Source organism: Tyto alba, unplaced genomic scaffold (genome assembly GCF_018691265.1).
Source record: "Tyto alba isolate M040663 unplaced genomic scaffold, T.alba_DEE_v4.0 Super-Scaffold_2, whole genome shotgun sequence".
In the NCBI taxonomy this organism is placed as follows: Eukaryota; Metazoa; Chordata; class Aves; order Strigiformes; family Tytonidae; genus Tyto; species Tyto alba.
Window position 1 is genome coordinate 80,260,694 of NW_024881282.1, and position 20,771 is coordinate 80,281,464.

Here is a 20,771-nt window from a genome sequence, read left to right on the forward strand (position 1 = left end):
GAGCTCAGTGGCACTGGGAGCTCAAGTGGCACAAAGCACACAAAACAGGAAAATTAGGTATCTTTGTGAAGTATCAATTTCAGATGGGTGGCTTCCACAACTTTTTTTAGGTGCTGACAGCCTGTAGCTCACAATTTTTCCCTGAAACAACTACACTTGTTTACTAATATATATCACAGAAATGTACAGCACGTAAGAACTGCGAAAGTGAACATAATGAAAAGCAATACTTTTACTTTGGATTAATAGGAAGTCACCATCTATGTTCATTCAAGTGTTCATATAGAGGCAACGACTATGATAAACAGTAAATGAAAATGTAATGTAAACATATAACTTGTTACTTGAAAATTAAATGTGCCATCACTGAAAGCAATATTATCTGGATACTTATTATTCTGTAATTAGCTGCCAAGTTATTTTTCAGCCTTTCACTTATACTACATTAGATAAATCATTGTAATAACTTCCTATAAAAGGTGCATTAAAGAATAAAGTTATATTTAATGCAGCAGTTCTAAAACACAGAGACATAATTTAATCATCTTAGTCATAGTCTCCATAGTCTTGTTTCTTGAAATGTTGTAGTAAATATATTTTTCAATGGAAGAAGCACATGAATGATGGAAGTGCACTGCCTGAAGGACAAGTTACCTTTCATTGTAATCCTTAGAAAGAGACTAATTTTATTCTTACCCTTTTAGTCCCAGTGATTGCATAAGGATCAACTTTTCTGATAAACTGTTATAAAAATAAGCCTGTGAAATATCCATGAACTCATGCACACCCTTCTCACCTACAATCTTTATGATTGCAGACAAAGACATAACCCTGAAACAAGAACTATTAAAAAAATGATGGGATATTCATCCATGCAAAAAAATATTCATATGCATGCACACTCCATTTTCCTAAGGTAGTGACAGATCAATCTTTCATTTCCATTTTATTCTTTTATGTTTAGGTCTAGTAAATTCTCTTTTCCAGAGTGAGCTGTTTCACAAGTTCTTCTGCACTGAACTTCATTGTTTTGAATTGCATAACTGATCCCTTCTACCTTTCCTTTTTATAATTAAGCAATTAGGAGCTCTCCAGTCAGGAAGCACAAAAGGAGCACACAGAGAATTAGCAGACATGGACCTTAGTTCATGTGGGCACTGTACAAAGAATGAAAAACAGTCCCAGTGCCAAAAATATTTTAATGTCGAGGAAACATCTCACTTTCACACTTAGCAGGATAATCCAAAAGTGATCCTATATTTAAACTCAAGTATAACAATGATATGTTGCTATAACAACCCAGTTCTACAGTTGAAAAAATGTCCACAAAGTTTACACTTTGTCAGCAGTGACATTGTGTGTATGATACCCTTCAGGAAGAACTTTTCAGTGTGACAAAAGGTACAAAAGAAGAAATCACTCTCCACTCTTTCCTGTGCTTCCAAGACTCTACAGTCCTAAAACGATGTTCTCAGATGGTATAAACATAGATGTGCTGGAGACAATACTGTAAGTGTTGTGGAAACTAGGAGATCATTTAGAATTTATACTGCGGATCCCTCCTTCACATCAGAACTGGACTGAGTAATCGAGAACTGAAACTGATATAGCAACTGCAAAAGCAATTTATACCCATATTTCCAGATGTTGATGAGGTCATCAGATTACTTTCTGTGTCACTCTAAGTATTTTCTTTTTTTCATATATCTCTTTTCTACCTTTAAATTTCATGTACCTTATCCCAGACTACGCTAACTGAACCTCAGATAATTAACAAAACTCTGTCAGAAAGAGAGAGTGTAACAGACTGCTTAACATAACATCAGAGCTGAAAGGAGCCATGATGGTCAAAGGAGGTTTACAGATCAGCTTCCTCACCATATATGATGACAGTTAGTGCAGCCCATGTGATATCCATGGAAGATTTTTACTTTCCTTGTACTTGTCTACTTGCACCCCGTGTTCCATAAAAACATCCACCTCATCTATTTAGACTCTAAGTATTTTGAGACATGGGCTAGTTGATGCCTGATGGCTGCATGCTGGTAAGAACAATATAGCTGGGCTTGAGGCAAAAAGGTAATAAACATATAGGTAAAAAGATAAACAATGATGTACAAGCCTTTTGTTTCCATGTCTCATTAATGAATACTTTATGTGTTCAAACTCTACTGTAAAGGCCTTTAAACAATTAGCTGTTTATAGAATTTATCATCCATCATACAATGTATACAATTCATATCAAATATATATGTATCTATAAAATAAGTGATAGTTGTACTCAGTGATAGTTTCCCTACACTGACAGTTATTTTACAATATTACTCCTAGTCTCCAATATCTAGTGGAACCCAACACTTTCTAACTCATGAGCAGTGTTCTTCAAAATGCTGTTCCAAACCCTCTACATAGAGCTTTAGTGCTTGTGCTAGTTTCCCCCACTGCGCTAATCTTGCATTAGGGCATGATGTTGATATGGAGTGCCAATGCCATGACTACAGTTTTCCCTTCAAACTTCCAAGGGCTGTTTTCCAAGCAGTAACAGCACAGGAAGCATTTAATATCCACACAAATATATGAAGCTGCAGACACTGCTTACAGCAGGAGCTTTAGAGGGTATAACCAGATAATTCTGCAGTTGAAAGGCACCACAAATTATCAAATATAGAGAACAAACCCTCTTTATTCTATCCAGCCTGTACTGATCACTCATGTATTCACAGATAACTGAACAGAAAAGATGAAAATTGCTGAAGAAATCGAATGGCAACTCTTCCAGAGCTCTGACAAATAAGATACTGATCCTTCAACCAACAGAAGAGAATGGACTTAGACAAAAAGATGGCCAGGAACATGTTACATTACAAAGGCATTTTTTTAGCCAAGACTTCTTCTTCTTATTTAAAAATAATGGACTGATTCCGAAATCAGAAATCTTACTACTCAAGGAAAAGGAATACTGCAGAAATGAAAAATTTTAATCCTGTTGATGTAATCCCTATTCAAAATTGCCTCCTTTGATCCCATAAGAAACAGCCCTCAACATTTACATAACTTCTTGTTAACTATTGTTATCCAAAACAAGCAAACAAAACCCGTATTTGTTGTAAGAGTCCTTTTGGTCTGGGAGAGATAAATGATGTACACATTGGGACAAAAGATTACCCACAGAATCACATATGGCCAAGAAACTTCATATGGGTCAAAAAGGACAGCTAACTAAAGGTGTTAGCTGTCTCTCAGGCAGCACAAGCAGTAATTTCAAGGTAAATGCACCACAGACTGTGCCATAAGAGCTGCGTGTTGTATAATTAGAAAGAAAATGCTTTTCATGTTCTGAAGAATTGGAAGTAACCACTATATTGGCAATTAATTGCCATGTAAAACATAAAGCGCCTTCCAAATTCTGAACAATAATTTGTTGTGGTTTTTTTCTGAATCGTAGTAAGGCTGTTATGTAGATTCCTATATTTCCAGGCAAAGCAATGAAGCAAATAACCATTGCTTTAGACAGCAGACATTCCTCATGACTTTTCAGCAAGGTGTGAAAAAAGACTATATACACAGGTATTGCGAATGTGTGTGTCAGTCCTCATGAGGTACTGAAAGCCGTAGAATCACATATTAAAAATGAAAAAAGAAAGCAAATACTTCTTACCATGAAACCCTCAGTGTACTGAAACTGAGCTCTGGAACTGTCTTCTGCTGTGGGACTCAGGGGCTTAGGATCAGACATAGAGCGTTGCATCATCTTTGCTGCCTTTGGGCTTGATGGAGGAACCTTGGCAATGTCAGCATGCAGCATCTTCTGAGGGCTGATGTCATCAGTGATGGGTTTTTCATAGGGTACAAATGCTGACTCTATAACTTTGCTTGGTGAAACAGGTGAAAGGGGTGAATAGAGAACTTTGGGAGATTTGGGAGGGGAAGGGACTACCTGCAATGTGGAGTCTGGACGAAGGTGAGATGAATATCCTATTTCTAATGGTGTTGGGCGTTTTTTATCTTTCTGAGGAGATGACGCTGACAGATATTGGGGACTCTGAGTATCTGACTCTGTCTCTGTTTGACATCCCAAACTTTCTCCTTTATAAGTCTTTTCTGGAGCTGAAATGTGCTTTATGATTTCAACCTTAGCATCCAATCGGGCCCTGATTGAAGGTGTTCTTATTGTTCCTACAGGTTCTGTTTGTACTGAAATCTCTGCCACTGTCTGAACTGCAATACTAGATACTTTGGAGAATTGTTTAGCTTTGTCTGCCTCCGTGGTACTCTCATTGTATTTCCCTACACGAGGCTTCCTTCTAGATCTGCTGGAAAGATCCCATTCATCTTGATCCTCATCATCTGTCTGTACACTCGTATCAACACTCTTCTTAGATCTCCGTCTTCTGTTTGCATAACCTCTGTCTGCTCCGTCTTCATCATCAGTTTGCACTCCACTGTCCACTATTTTTTTGAAGCACCGGGGCTCTTCTTCCAGGGTCTCCTCAAGCTCCTCATATGGACCACGTAATTTTGGCATAGAACTTCTCTTTTTCAATTGCTTCTCCTCCCTAACATCAATATCCTTCAGAGACATTTCTGAAACAGAGCTTAGAATACCAGACCTTGGTATGTATTGGGTAATGCCATCAGACTGAACTGTGTACCATGTTTGGTTTTGTGGAATTTCAATACCCAGCACTCCTGAAGCTGTTGTGGTTGCATCATCAGTAGGCCAAAACTGGCCATTTTCTGTGGTTGTATACTGTCCTTCCAAAAGTGTTTGATCTGTGGTAGTTTGTGGTGAGCCAGTTCCTGAAGGGTCATAACCATACTGATATATTTGACGAATTTTTTGTTCCTCTAACTGTTGGTGGAGCTGTTGCTGAAGTTGTTGGAATTGTTCAAGCTGCAACTGCTGCTGGGCTAATGTCTCTTGCCTCATCATAAACTGAGCTTGTCGTTCCTCCTCTTGCTGAAATAAGAGATGATGTTTCATGGATTGCAACTCCTCAAGCTTTTTTTGCACCATAAACTTTTCTTGCTCCCTAAATCTTTGAATTTCCTGACGTTCCCATTCCAGCTCTTCTGCAAAGCGCTGCTGCTTAATTTTCTCAAGCTCAAGAAGTTCACGCTCCAAATCTAGCTGTTGCTGTTTTCCTTCTTCAGGGGCAATGAGAAGGGCAACCTCATCTTCAATTACATCTGTATAAACCTCAGATGCTGTAGTTAAAGCAGGTATCAAGTTGGTTGGCTCCGTGGTAATAGCTTCTATAGTAAGAGGTGGTAACCCTGTCTCCATATCAATGGCAGTAATTGCACTATCTTTTTCAGCTGCCACTGTTGTCAAGAAACTGTATGATCTTGGGAGCGGCTGATTCTGTTGCAAAGTTGATAAAGAGGGCACCGAGTCAATTGTTTGGAGAGTAGGCAAATCTCTGACAGTTGTACTGAAAATAGAACCGGGTTGTGTAGTGATGGCAAATGTGGATGGGATTGGAGTCGCTACTGAAGAATAAACAACACCATTGGATGATCTTAAAACACTTCCAATGCCAAACTGGGAACCCAGAGATGATACCATTCTTGCTTGGGAATACTGTGGTGTACTGAGCCCGATGCCAGAAATCACCTGTCGAGTCTCTGGATAGGGATCAGTAGTCTTGCTTGAGTAATCCATAACCTCACCTGAAATTACAGGGCAAAGTTACAGTCCAGTCCCACAAAAGAACGCTGCTTTGCGGATTCTGAAAGTGATCCCATCTTGATGAATTAAATGGGAAGGGAAAACTGCATGCAAATCTTCAGGTTAATGATCTATTTTAGATGTGAAGAAAACAGCAATTCTGAACATGCAGGCACATGCAGGCATCTCTGTGCAAAACACATGTAAAATGAAGAAATGAAAACCACTTGTAATCCAGAATAATTTGTCACACTGTCCAAAAGAAAACAAAACAACAGAAAGAGGGGAAAAATAATAAAAAAATCATCCTGAAATGAGGTGAGGAACATCAAAATCATATGCCAAAGAAAGATCTGCTGCTGTGTCATACTGACCTGTAGTAACTCTTCCAGAAGTAAGATCTACTGCTGCATCAGTTGCCCCAACTCGATAATCAAAGCTATTCTTGCTTTTGTATGCAAACAGTCCAGCTTCCGATAAATTTGTGTCAGACATAGACGATTTCATACCTCCCATTCCTCGGTAGCCGTATGACCCTGAACGATCATACTGATAATGGTCATCTCTGTAACCAAAGCGATCTTCAGGTAGTGTAGTTGGTGGCTGTTGTGCTGTACAGCTCCTACCAAATGGCAATCTATAAACCATATCACAGCAGACAGCTCTTCTCCCTGCAGTCAGATCCACAGGCTTTTCATCATCTTCTATTACTGTTGTTATTGTACCTGACGTAGTTTCATCCATTGTTACTACTGTTCTGTGGGATTTTGTAGTGCTAAGGTCAACTGCTCCACTCTCCACTGGTTCCTGAGAAGCAGAGAGATCAGTCCAACCATTTGTAACACCAACAGGTGGTACAGTAACAGGCTTTGTTGTGGCCCATGTCACTGCATGTGTTGAAGTACCTAGGGATAAATTTATTGGCACTTCATCTCTACCTGCAGAGAACACCTGGCTGCTTGTTACTCTGTATGCAGGCTCAAAATGTTTTGATGTTGTTAGCTGAAGTGGCGTTGTCATTGCATGTCCCAGATCCACAAGGCTGTCTGTACTGGCAGTGTAGTTTACAGTGGCAGTGCAGGTCATTACAGTTACTGTCTCAGTGACTACAGACAGAGAAGGATCGGCAACACATGCAGTGCTAAGATTTATTATAGCTGGCTGGACAGTACTTACTTGCCGCCCACATGTATCACTTGCTGGTATTTGCCTTCTCACATCCATGGAAACAGCAGACAGATCCATACAGCTGTCTCTCATTTCAATATCCATCTTAGTTAAAGTGCGAAGATCTATGATATCACCCAAAGGATGGAATCTTCCATTCTCTCTATACCTAGGTTGATCTACTATATGTAGTGGCTCTGGAGGTATAGTAATAGCGACACTACCTAAATCAAAACCAGGCACTGGGCCCTTAACCACAGACACTGTGGTCTTAGCTACCTCTGTTGTTACTACTTCTGATTTTGAACTAGGTATTTTTTCAAAAGTTGATTGTGTTGTGACAGGAACAGCGTGCAAAGCACCTGAAATATACATACTCTGATCTGCCATACCTTGAATTTCCATAGTTTTCATAGATGGAGTAAAAATTGGTTGCATAGGATGGGGAATATGTTCTTTAGAAGGTGTTTCTAAAGGCCAGCCGGTAACAGCCTGACTAGTTATAGCTTCTGTGGGAGTTCCAGGCTCAGATGGCAATGTGATGACAACATAGGTTTCCTGTGAGGGTTTTGTCAACCTTGGTGAAGATTTGTTAGAGTGTGGAGACAAAGGGGAAGTGGGAGACGCTATTTTGTATTCAGCTGCAGAGACCAAATTCAGAGTCATACTTGAAGTCAATGACAAACCTATTGGTTTGGGCTGTGTTTCTGCTGGTTTATGAACAGCTATTGGGAGTGGAGGAACTGCTGGTTTAGGAGCAATTGGAGGTTTAGTTACTTCAGCAGGCCTGTGACTGAAAACAAGACCTGCTGGAATGGAGGATGGTTTAGGTGGTACAGGAGGTGGTGTTGGGGTGTATGTTTTTGTGACAGGTACCACATGATTCTTTAATACAGTTGTGGATTCTAGCGTTGGAACACTTGTGACTGAAGGTACCACTGTGGGAGCTGTTGGGGCTGGAGTCTTAATCTGCAACTTCTTTTTGGGATAAATGGCTGGCTTGGGTAAAATAGGTGGAGGTAATGGTGGTGGAGGAGGTGGTGGAGGAGGAGGAGGTGGGGGTGGAGAAGGTTGTGCAGGAGAATCCAAAGAAGAGCTTCTAAAAAGAGAGAATACTTTGGATGTTACAGCAGGAGCTGAGGAAGGCACAGAGACCATGCTGGTCTTACTTACAACACTGGGAGTAGGTACACAAGTTGATTCTGATGCAGGCTCTGCAACTGGTACTGATGCTATACATACAGGTGTTTGCTCAGATGTAGCACTAGTCAAATTAATCCTTGTCATATCAACACCCAATTCTTTGCCAGCATCTACTGTAATTTTAATTTTTCTAGCTGCTTCCTTTTCTGCTTTGGAGGTATCAAAGGTAATGGCATCAGTTGCATATTGCATGGGTTTTATAACTGTAGTTGCCACTACTGAAGGTGCAGTTTCAGGCAAACAAACTTCAGCTTGATCCACATTTTCCGTAACTGATGCTATAGATGGCTTTTTAGAGGCTCCGGCAATACATTCATAAGGCATGCTCACTTCAGAGTACTCTTTTGTAGATGCCAAGGGAACTTGTGTTATTATCCTAACACCTTCAGAATCTGCTAGTTTACTTACAGCATCTGTTGTATCTACATAACCCGTGGTTGCACTATCTATAGGTGATGAACTATCTGTGGTACAAACCGAAGATGTAGATGATGTTAGGGAAGCTGTATCAGAAGGTAAAACTGATGCAACACCTTCCGATGTCTCAGAGTACGTCAACATTGATGTTTCATGAGAAATTATTTCTTGAATTTCTCTGGCATAATCTGTTAAGTATTCATCTTCAATTTCCTCTGCTGTAAAATGCTGTGTTATTTTAACATCTGGAATAGAAAGTGCTGTGCTACTGACAGGTGATATATCTGAGATTGCTGAAGTAGTGCTTGATGTTAAAGATGCACTATCCACTATTTCTCCAACACTAGATATCTTTGTATCAGATGTGGGAATGAAATCTGAAGTTGGTTGTGTTGGACTGGACCCAGGGGTTAGCTGCATTTTCTGTCTTTTCATAAGTTCTTCATAAGCAGCTTCTGCATCTAACAACTGCTTTTCCTCAGTGGTGGAAGATACTGTGCTGTCTAATACAACTATTTCATGACTTTCTGGGATAATGTAAGAACTAGAAACAATATCTTCCTGAGGTACAATAGAATGTAAAGTCTCAACACTATAGTAGTCTTTCTGTAGATCAGTAATTTTCTGTGGCTCTTCATAGATCTGTTCTGAAGCTCTTATTTTTTTCTCTCTTCCCCTTTGTTGTAAATATTCACTGCTCTCATCTTGTCTCATTACAAGATTAGTATCAATAGTTCCATTGTAAGTATCCTCTACTAAAGATTCATAAATATAATCCTCTATTAGCATTCCACCATATAAAGATTCTTTTTCAAATACTTCATCTTTTTCATTTGCAATTTGAAATGACTTGGACTTATGGTTCTTATGCATCATCTCCTCATATACCTCTTCAGCACTTTTCAACGTCTTTTGACCACTTTCTTCTTTTGGAAGTCCAATTGGTTGTTCATCTGTTGGTGAGTACAGAGAGACAGCAGTAGGCAATTTGTAAACTTTTTGTACTTCTATTATTTTTTCTGGGCTGATTTCAAATCCTTCAGGATCTGACTCAATACTAGGTGAATATTCAGAACAGGAAGATCTGTGTAGCTCTTCCATTTCTGCTGCCTGTCGTAATTCCTCTGTTGGAGATGCATCTTCAATGGGAGAAAGATTACTTGGTGGAGTCTTTGGACGTTCCCTTCTTCTCTGAGCTCTTAGTTCATCCTTGTCCTTTTTAGATTTTTTGCTAGAACTTTTCCTTTGTTGCTGTTCTAATTCACGCTGTTTCTCTTGTTCCTTTAGCAGTTCTTCCTCTTCCCGTAGTTCTTCTTCTTCTGAAGAATCTTCAATAGTTGGAAGAAGAGGACCATGTGACCGATGCCTGGCTTTGCGCTGCTGTTTGCTCTCCCCTCCCAGTTTTTTGTGACTAGGACTGCTGTCACTATCTTCATCAAGTGATGACACTGAAGTAGGAGATGTACCTGGTGTGAAACTAGATGCATGTAAACTAGAAGATCCTTCTCCTCTAGATCTGTCTTCTGGTGAATCTGTAAGACTCTCCATCTCTAGCTCAGGCTCTTCATCAAAATATAAAATACCTTTCTGTTGTTCAGATGCTTCAGAGTATTTATTTCTTATTGTACTATTTAATTCTATTGTTTTGAAACGCCGAAGGCCACCTCCTCCAGTTACTGCAAGTTCTTCACTGTCTTGACTTTTAGTTTCCCTGTATTTTGGCTCTGGGCTTTCATCAAAAGTCTCATCATCGTCGTCGTGCCATGAATGTCTTCTTCCTGCATCCTCATCATAGCCTGCACTACTTTTCCGTGCCATTCTTCTATGTTTTCCAGCTGTTCCTTTGGCTTTGCTTTTCACTTCTTCTTTCTTTTGGCTCTCAGTTATACTGATTTCTTTGAATTGATTTCTAATGAATTCATCATCTTCAGAACCTGAGGCATCTTCATCAGCACTCATCTCTATAATCTGTTTTCTAATGAAATCTTCCTCATCACCTGAGCCCTGACTGTCATCTCGTTTGTATTCATCACTGCTTGAAGAACCAACACTAGCTCTTCGTTTTCTCCTTGGGACAGGGGAGTTTTCACTCTCACTGCTGTCTTCTACAGAATCATAGCGTTGTCTTCTTGCTGATATGTCATCTCCTTCATCTTCTTCCTTGTAGTCTGCCTGGGAGGAAGAACTTCCTTTTCCATCTTCTACAATGGTTCCTTCACAGTGAACAGCTTCCAAGTCTTCCTCATCTGAACTGTAAGATTCTGGAGTGACTGGCAAAGGCTTTGTTTTATGTTGATCCTTTGTCTGTTCATCATAGATTTCATAAAGCTCTTTGCTTTTCACAGATTTTTCATCAGAAAGAGTACTTGCCTGAGCTTCCAAAATAGACAGTACAGTACTTTCCAATTTAGCTAGATCTGAGGGGCTTGGTGGACTTTCTTGTGAAATAGTGTCTTTTTTATTAGATTCTCTGAGTAAATCCTTTTCATCACTGGGGATATGACTTGGAATTTCACCAAGTGAACTTGATATCCCATCAGAAGAATACCCGGTGTCACTCAGACCTTGTGGACTTTTCTGTTGCTGAGAGCTTGATGTATCTGATTTTTCATCCTCCTTTTCCTAAAAAAATAAATACATACGCGTGTGTATATATTTATATATAAATTCTTAATATCTCCAGGCAATTAAATACATGTGAATTTTTCTCTACAAGATGAGCTAATGTCTCAGATGAAAAATTATGATGCCAAGAAGAATTATATTAAGCCATAAAAGACTGAACACTAATTCTGTTATTCAAAGCTATTAAAATAATACAAAAAGTTCCTAAAATTCTGAGTTTTTGCATTGAAACTAACTATGCTTTGCATGGCTGTCCGCACTGGCAACTGATTTCATTTGTTGTAAGATGGTTTTCTATCTTTCAGTATAAACAAATACTGTATTTAACTGTTTTCAGAACACTTTACTAATGATTATCTATTTGATGATTATCTATTTGCTCACATATGCATGGGACAAGTTGTTTGGGGGTTAATTTAAATGAAGATTTTAATTACCTATGTTTCAAAACAGTCTACATAGTTCTAAATACAAAGTAATATAGCTTTCCAAATGTCAGCCTGCAGTATTTCCAGGTTCTGCTCCTTTCTTTGCCCATTTAATCTTTTATAATTGTCTAGCAATATGTCAGTTCTCAAATTTTGGACCTATGGTTTCATTTTGTTGATTTAAGTGTTACACATTGTAGCATGTAACAGAATACATGTAGTATTGAAGCATGATTTAATGCAATTTGAAATGTCCCCATATCTGCAGTTTGGCACTGTACAAACATCTGAGTATCTCATAAAAAGAGGATTCTCAGTAAATTTGCAATACAAAGGTAAGCTGCTGGTAGGGAAGTGTAATTGTAGGGAGAAGAGCGTGATGGTCAGCTATTGATCAAAGGAAATACGGAAGCAAACAAGGCAGGCATACCTGACCAAGCATCATAACCAATGTCTTCTCATGCCTAATTAAACACCCCTAGTCATTCCTGTAGCTTCTAGATCCTTCTACATCATTTTGAATAACAAGCACCTCTATCTCCTTCTTTAGATGACAAAAATACCAAGAATATCCTACAGCAAGTATTTGCACACCAGAGTTTCCCTCCTGCTTCTCTCAGCTGTGAAATGCTCTGTCCCTACTGAAAGTACCTCACCATTTGGCTAACAAAACAGCTCCAAATAATCTTAGCTGTTATCTTAGCTGACAATATTACAAAGCATCCCCACTTCCACTAGCAATTTGAGAGCAAGCATCTCAAAGGCTCCTGATTTTAATAATATGGGATCTTCATATTTTTTATGGCCCTCAATAATACAAGTAGGTAGTATTTATCAACTTTGCTAATCTAAGTCAATGATTTCTGAAGTACAACAAACCATTTATTTAAAGCTTTAATTTATCAACCTCCTTGGCAACATGCTGGGTTAAAAAAAATACTGTGGAATAAATATATTAAGAAAATTATGACAATGATTAATTATAATTTAAAGTTGCATTTATATTCATGGTAAGTTACTATAAATTAAAAGTATTTTCAAATGTTTATTCACAGTAAAGTTATATTTAATGCCAAAATATCATAAAACAAATATTTGCTATTGTCAGTTATTTTATTTTTAAAAAACAGTCAGTTTTTTTCATTATTTAATTTACATTTAAAGTACCTGTTCTTGCCTATAGACATATCAATGTGCACATAATCTGACATTAAAACACTAATATTAATATTAATATTACAGTAATCTACTAATTAATATTTTATTGAGTAATCTCCATTTCACAGGGGTGATTTATTATACGCTTTGCAATATCAGTTACTACCTCGAGTATAAACTACATCTGTTCCTACCAATATTTTACCCAATATGGAAACTCCAAATATCTGATATCAGATAAAAATCTATAGCAATTAAAAATCAAATATGAAAACAAATATTTCTAAGGACAACTCTAATGACAAGGCTGTGATTAATATGGAGAAACCTATAGTACTCCAAACAATTTTGGGAAGTCATTACCACTTAAACACTTCAGCACTTACTATTCTGAAAAATGTACTCTTGGACAGTCTCCAGTCCTTAATGACAGAATTATATACTTTTGATAAAAAGTCAGAAATGAAGTATAGTTAAAAATTTTAGGTTTTGTATGTTTTATTTACATTCTTGTTCCCTTTATTAAAGAATAAAGTGTTTAAGGGGAATTTATTGGGCTTGGTTTTTTTTTTAAATACACGTTTCTTTAAAACCAAAGGGTTTTTCCATCTAGAAATATCATGCCCCTCACCAAAATCTCACCCATGATATTTTGACTGTTATTATTTTATTTCTAGTGTATTCATACTTGTAAAGACATACCCAACGAAATACACTATGATCAATTTAGATGAGCTACTAGAAAATCCAAACACTGTTCAAGATCAGAAGGTCTCCTAGGAGTTGATGGACAGACTGTGCCCATCTAGTGGAAGTGAAGCTGTCAGATCTTGGGTATCCACAGGAGGTGAAATTATACAGTGACTTGAAAAGCAGAGACAGAAGGCATCAACTAAACAGTTAAGGACAGAAATCGGTAGACAACAACTGGTCATGGAACAACTTTGGTTGTTCCTCTTCTAATCTGTGATGGTGACACTATCTGTGAGTCCAACATGTAGTACCTACTCGATGACCAAGCCAGAGGAGATGGCAATGAATATTGGTATTGCCTGCCCTGTTGTTGAACCTCAGTGTATGCCACAACATCACTGCTGTGAATAATAGGAAAATTAATATGGGAAGGACTGCTATTTGTACACTGAGAAGAAAAAGATCTACAGTAAGGAGGGACTTCTTTTATCACTAGAAATAAATATGATGACAAAATCCAACTTTCTTTTTTAGGGCTACCACAATATGAATATATTTTACATCATTTGATTATGTATAGTTGTCTGCCCTGTGATACATCATGCAGAAATTATCCTGCACATGTTTTGACATCATATGCATGTGACTTACAATAAATAATATTTGGTCTTTTTGTTTTTTTCCCCTATATCCTACAGCATGAGATTTAGGATATTGTCATTAGTTACATCTATTCTTAAATGACAGGTAATTTATATTCTAGAGCGTTAGCTATCACATACACAAAGACAGCACAACTGTCAAACATGTAAACATACTATAAACATAAGATTTTTACATGAATAACAAAATACTGCAAAACAGTGTTGTTAAAGGATCATATATATAGTCAACAATTCTTGGAGAATGAAAAATGTATTCTACTCAAGATAAAAACCCACTTTTTTCTTGTAAAGGGGAAATATTTTGGTACATGTTGAATTACTGGGCCCTTCTGAAATTTTTACTACTATGAGTTTTAAATAATGGACAAATTTAGCTCTAATGCAGACATTGATGGAAGGATCTTCTTGAGACACGAGGAACAAGAAGCATGTTGGGCATAAGTCTTTAAAAACAGCAAATGTAATCTCTTTAATGGTAAAAATAATATAATGTAGGATGTATTTATACTACTCTAGTGTCATTTCTACAGTGCCGATGTCAATAATTAATACAAATGGTTTGCATTAGAAGTTTTTGCTTAAGAAGCATTATTTATTCTTACCCTTCCTCACTTTTAATATTCTTATTTGAAAATATAAATCTCAGTGCTTTAAAAAGTCCCATTGGTTATCAAATTTAGTCATAACTCTATTAAAAGAAAACTGTGATTAAAAAAAAAAGTCTTGTCACTTTTTTGAATTATTTATAGCTAGCAAGATTACATTCCGTTGCACAGAACACAAATTTTATTTTGCAAAGGAACTCTTGATTTTTAAAAGGTCATTCTGTTTATAGAAGGAATACAGATATCTACTTTACCTTAAAAAAAAAAAAATTCAGAGAGTGGAAAAAAGACTTTGGTCTTTGGTTGGCTAAACTATTAAATCTGTTTTTGAATTTTATATTATCAAAATAAAACATTTTATTTGTGTCCAGAAAAACTGCTTACTAATAAGCCTTTTCTTCCTTATTCTGGCTGCCTGGTCTTTGTTTTGTCATTAATGACATGTGTTAGAATAATGATGTCAATTTACAAGATCTCAATTTTTACCTGGTTAGTCAACCTAAGCACACAATCATTTCTCAGTAAATGTCAGAAGGTATTAATAAGGAAATTTATATAATATAGCTGATGTGGTGTAAATATATGTCTAATTTACACCACGGTAATGTGTTCATGTAGATATGCCAAACTATTTATATGTTAATCTCTGAGTTCTAGGATGAATATTTTATACTGACAGACTACGTCACAATCATAGATTTCTCGTCATCCTTGACAGAACAGTTAAATGCTATTGCATATATGAATGATCAATATTACAAGATGGTTTTGCAGGAAAAGGACCTGTAAATATTGTACAAAGTCAGTTTATTCTTTAAAATCTTTCTGAAGAAAATACAGTTTAAAAAATTCATGAAAAAAATGTTTTGAAGAAAAATATGGCTTTATGATACCTTAAATCATACTTTGAGACTCAAATGTTTAAACATGTTTCAATATTTAAGTCACTTTTGTTTCAAAGGATGCTACATTTCTAAATACAATTGATGTATTAAATTTAATTTATATATTAAATATAATTGATGTATTGATGTAGTGGGAGGAAGTAAAAAATAAGTGAAATGAGTGAAATATATGTGTGTGCCACATAAGAAAGCATTAATTAATTTACAATTAAAATCTGTTTCTACCAGAGATGGAAATCAAATATATGTGTCTTAGATTTATCCATGATATAACATACTTTGACCTCCTTATAGAATATAAAAATGACTAGACAGGACTGAGATTAGACTATGATGAAAACTTTCCCTTACAAATGTTTTTCAACAGAAAAAAAAAAACCCTCATTTTTAACAACCATAACAAAATTCTAAGTCTACTTCTTAGGTTTTCTGATATAAATTAAAAAAAAAAAGTCCCCAGAAGTGACATTTTGTTAACAAAATTAAGCTTACTCTTCGTGGAAAGTCCTGCAATGGTGTCTTATGTTTGATACAAGATAATCAAACTGATATAGGATTTTCTTAGATCTCCTTCTTGCTTCTTTCAGAAGGGAGGATTTCAGCCTATGTTATTCTGAGCATAATTCAAAGATTCCCTTGGTACAATCAGGGGACACCACACCTCTTGATACCATCAAGAGGAGGAATCAAAACATGTAATAGGAGATATATTTCAAAAAGGAGACTTGGTTTATAAAAATAGCAGTATTTCCCACAGAACAATTTCTGAATTATAATATTTTTCTCTCCACATATCTTGGTTATCACAAGGAAAAAAAAAAAAAAAAAAAAAAAAAAAGCCCTGTTTTTTTGTCTTGGATTATTTGAAAACATAATTTTGACAAAGGTTAAAAACTTTTCCTATAGCTGCTCCTACTTTCACAATATAACAATCAGAACCTAATTTGTGGTGCTGATATACAACCCCATCATTTTAATTTCTCAACAAATTGTGTGTATTCTACGCTTCAGCTGATAAAGTGACTTGTTGGAGACTTCACATGCAGCAACTGCATTTAAGAAATGCAGACCTGTAGTACATGCTATCATAAACGCATCCGTGCATCTGACTCGAGATCCCACTGAAACCCCTACCTAACAGTACTTGTCCATATGAGATAAGCATAAGAAATAGTAAAAAAATCTAAGAATTGCATACTTTAACATACCACGTTCAGGCATCATAAAGTATTCTTCAAATGTTTACTATATTTTGGTATTGCAAAACACTGAATGCCTTACCATCACAAATTATTCCCTTTTGGGATTAAGAACTATGAAAACATTCCAATTTCAACAATTAAACTCCGAAGTCTGGAGAGTCTACAGAAGCAGGTAAGTAAATCAGAAATACTAGAAAAATGATTAAACGTGAATTTTGCCTTAGTTTCAAATGCTTAACTGTTTAAGACTGAAAATCATGCAAGAAGTATTGAAAAGTGGCATGTAGATTATAGGACTAAGTGGTGTCATTGATTTTATCATTTAGAATCATCCCATACAGAGAATAACAATAAAGAGCAGGAAGACATAATGGAGAGGGTCTGTCAGGATCAGATTCTAAATTGCAACAGGGAGAAGGGGGGCGGGAACAAGAAAGCCACTTACTATTTTTCCTTTCACTGCTTCTACATGGTCAGTTCCTGGCAAAGGTGCTGTTTGATCAGGAATTTCTTCTTCTTGAGCTTTTTCACCTTTCAAAACCATTTGTGAAATCCCCGTTGTCAAACCCTCTTTCTTAACATCCTCTTGCTTCTTAGCTTGCAGTCCCTTATAAAGCGCTTCAACTTCTGCTTTCTGTTCAGCAACATGGTCTTTAGTTTCAGCTGTAATTTGTTCTTTTTTGTCCTCTGGATGTGGTATGCTCTTTTCTGGGTCCAGGAGCACAGGTTTTTTATCTTCTTCCAAAGTGCTTAGGAGCTTCTTTTGCTCTGAACTCACCGTTGTAGGAATTTTGTCTGCTGAAAGTGTTTTTGACAGTTTCCCTTGCTGGAGTTTTGATTCTTCTTTTTGAGCTTCCTGTTGGATTTTCTCCAGGGATGAAGTTTTCATAATTTTCTCATGTTGAAGGTTTGGATCTTCTTTCTGAATTCCATGTTGGATTTTATCAGCTGAAACTGTCTTTGACAATTTGACCTCTTGAAGTTGTGCATCCTCCTTCTGAGCTGCAGGTTGAATTTTGTCAGCTGATAGTGCCTTTGCCATTTTAATTTGTTGGAGTTTTGGGTCTTCTTTCTGAATTTCATGTAAAATTTTGTCAGCTGAGGGTATCTTTGCCAATTTTGCCTCTTCAAGTTTTATGTCTTCCTTTTGAACTCCATGCAAAATTTTATCAGCTGAGGATGTTTTTGCCAGTTTTGCCTCTTGAAATTTTGCATCCTCCTGAACTCCGTGCAAAATTTTATCAGAAGAGGCTGTCTTTGTCAGTTTTGTTTGCTGGAGTCTTGGGTCTTCCTTCTGAGAAACACGTTGGATTTTATCAGCTGAGGGTGTCTTGACAAGTTTTCCCTGCTTAAGTTTTGCATCTTCTTTTTGAATTCCTTGGTGGATTTTCTCAGCTAACAATGTTTTTTCAAGTGTCCCCTGCTGAAGTTTTGGAACCTCCTTCTGAACGCCTGGTTCTTCTTTCGGTTTTGCTGCTGCTGAAGTAGGCGGTGTGGAAGTCTTCTGAGGGGAATGTGAGACAGCAGGCATAGGCTGTTTTTGAAGAGTAGCAGGTGGTTTGGATACTGGCTGTGAAGGACCTGTTTTCGGAATCGGCACCTTGCCCATATCCCCAAGTTGTCCTGATATTGCCCTTTGGGTCTGGCAGTTTAAGCACAGCCACTCCTGTACCTGTGATACAACAAACATAGGAAGTTACTTATTTGAAAACTTAACAGTAAAATCACATGGCATTTTCAACTGATACAGATGAATACTTTTAATCTGAATACTATGCATACTGAGAACTTATTTTCTTTGTTCACTGCTCTTTCAGGAAGACCCATAACACCTTTCTAACAGAAATGAAGCATGTCAGGTTCCAGAAAACTGAGCTGAACAAATATAAAAATACACTGTGAGAATAACAGCAATTACATTGTTCCAAAGTATCGATGACCTTTATATACAAAGTTTGCTTATGTATTTCTAATATCTATTGTTTTCTAAAGCCTCTATAATCTATTAATAGGTGCCTCTAAATTTGTAAATCTGAGTAAAAGGGGACCAACTGTGCCTCATGGCTCTCTGTGTTTATCTCCAGAAGTTATCTTCCCCTCTTGAATTTGTGGATATGTATCAGTGTACAAATTTAATATGGCTGTAACCCTAAAGGAAGATCACCTGTCTGCTCTCTTTACCACTAAATCCCTGATGCACACTGTCTCCTTTTACTCTTCTTCCCAGAAAATCAGAAAAAAAGGACAACTGCTTATATCTGTGCGAAAGATCTTGTTTCCAGTTGCCTAGCTACTATATGAGAGGAGTAATCACACTGTTTCCAGTGGGATTTGGGTATAGTTTCTCTAGAATAGCAAAAGGAAATTTTAAACAAGGAAAGTATTGAAAGAAAAAGTCCAGATCTTCTGGATACTAGAATAGATAGGGAAGCTTTAATTCACTGGTGCAAAACTAGTCCAGTGCTTCGCTGGAGGATAAGAAATCTATGCTGTACATTAAAATCTTTGTATGCTTGTTCTGAACTCCTTTTACTGAGATGATGGAAGGTCTCAGCAATTCAGTTATTGTACTTCTCTGATTTAGAGAACTTAATGACCTATTGAATATGAAGTACATGAAAAACAGAGAAAAAAATGTTCTATTAGTAATTATATAGGCAATACTGCTGATAACATTAGGATAATAAGTATGACTGATCAGCTATATACCATTGAATATTTCAGAACATCCAATGATATATAATCAATTGCCCAGAATATATGGCATTTAGTCAGAAGAAGGGGTATCTGGCAGAAGTGTGCAACCCCAGAAATATTAATGCATTTTATACTAACAAGCAATATAGTAATAAATGAAGTAACATGTAAATCACAGACTGGAACTCCAGCTCTGCCCCTACCAGCAAAGAATGCCCAAATTACAAGGGTGTAAGCACCAGACGCCCTGCTCTCATTCTGACTTCATGTAACCTGCCTTTTTCAGTGTAAAGAGGCGCCTAACTTCAACAAATGCACTCCTACCAAGAGTACTTAACAGTTGGTGATGCCAGCATACTGTCATTGATACAGCATTTCCCACAGAGTGATAAGGTTTGGTCATGATAAGTCCACAAATGGCTTTTCAAGGTAGTTAACCAGAAGTGGGGCATCTTTCTACTCATCTCTAACAATAGAGCTTATGTGCTCAGCTCTCACATCACAACAAGGATACTTCTGAGTGCATTAGTGTTTAGTAAAGCTTCTGTGCATAGTAGGTATGTCCAGGATACTATGATTTTGGGCACCTTTTGAAATAAAGAAATTTTGAGACTAGGTGGTTTCAAAAACTTTCTGGAATTATCTAAAATTTGCCCAAATATCAATTTGTGAAGTCTATCTGCATACTTCAATCCCAAATCCCATTGTTAAAAGGCTTTACAATGTCCTTGGTTTTTAATTGTTTTTAAAAGAATTGAATCACTACTATGATGCTGCCCCTTTTGAAAAAAAATAGCCGATTAAGCTATAAATGAAATATAAATTACAAAAATTGTAGATGAAATGACAATTGCATGTGAAACAAAATGTAGTAAGAAAAGCTCTTGTGGGCTAATTTTGTTAAAATGCAACTAAGGAGAGGCTATTTAATGTACAAAATAATTTTCTTGGACTGACAAGTTTTGTTTCAGGCACAAGAAATGCAAGAATGCATGCATTAGCATTCAGGTCATCCAGCAATTGCTTTGTGTATTTATTATTCTATGTTTATAGAAAATGACCAAACTAGTGAGTACTAGTATTTGACACAAATAAATATTTATTAAAAGTATTTGGCAATATTGGCCCAATAAATGCAGTTTATCAATTTATTAGCTGTCTCCAAATGCACTGAAGTCCCCAATAGTCACTATACTCTTTGCAACTCCAAACTGTATGAGACTGTTTAGGTTTATTTCTTCTGTGGAAAAAAGCATTAAAACATAATCCTTCAGGTAAGATTATGCTCCTCCACAGGATTTAAAGTACTCCAATTACATGTAATTTGTCTGGGAA

At 36.8% G+C, this 20,771-nt stretch overlaps 1 protein-coding gene across 14 annotated transcripts in view; it reads right to left on the minus strand.

Annotated features, from left to right (window-relative positions):
• The window catches only part of PCLO (piccolo presynaptic cytomatrix protein), a 392,417-nt gene that overhangs the window by 191,469 nt on the left and 180,177 nt on the right, over positions 1–20,771 (minus strand). For all 14 annotated transcript variants that reach the window (XM_042791970.1, XM_042791966.1, XM_042791964.1 and 11 more), the window contains exons 4-6: positions 17,185–18,411; positions 6,046–11,080; positions 3,659–5,673 (exon numbers count right to left, since the gene is read on the minus strand). In XM_042791970.1, the coding sequence (XP_042647904.1) occupies positions 3,659–5,673; positions 6,046–11,080; positions 17,185–18,411 (8,277 nt within the window). The remainder of the gene's footprint in view (positions 1–3,658; positions 5,674–6,045; positions 11,081–17,184; positions 18,412–20,771) is intronic.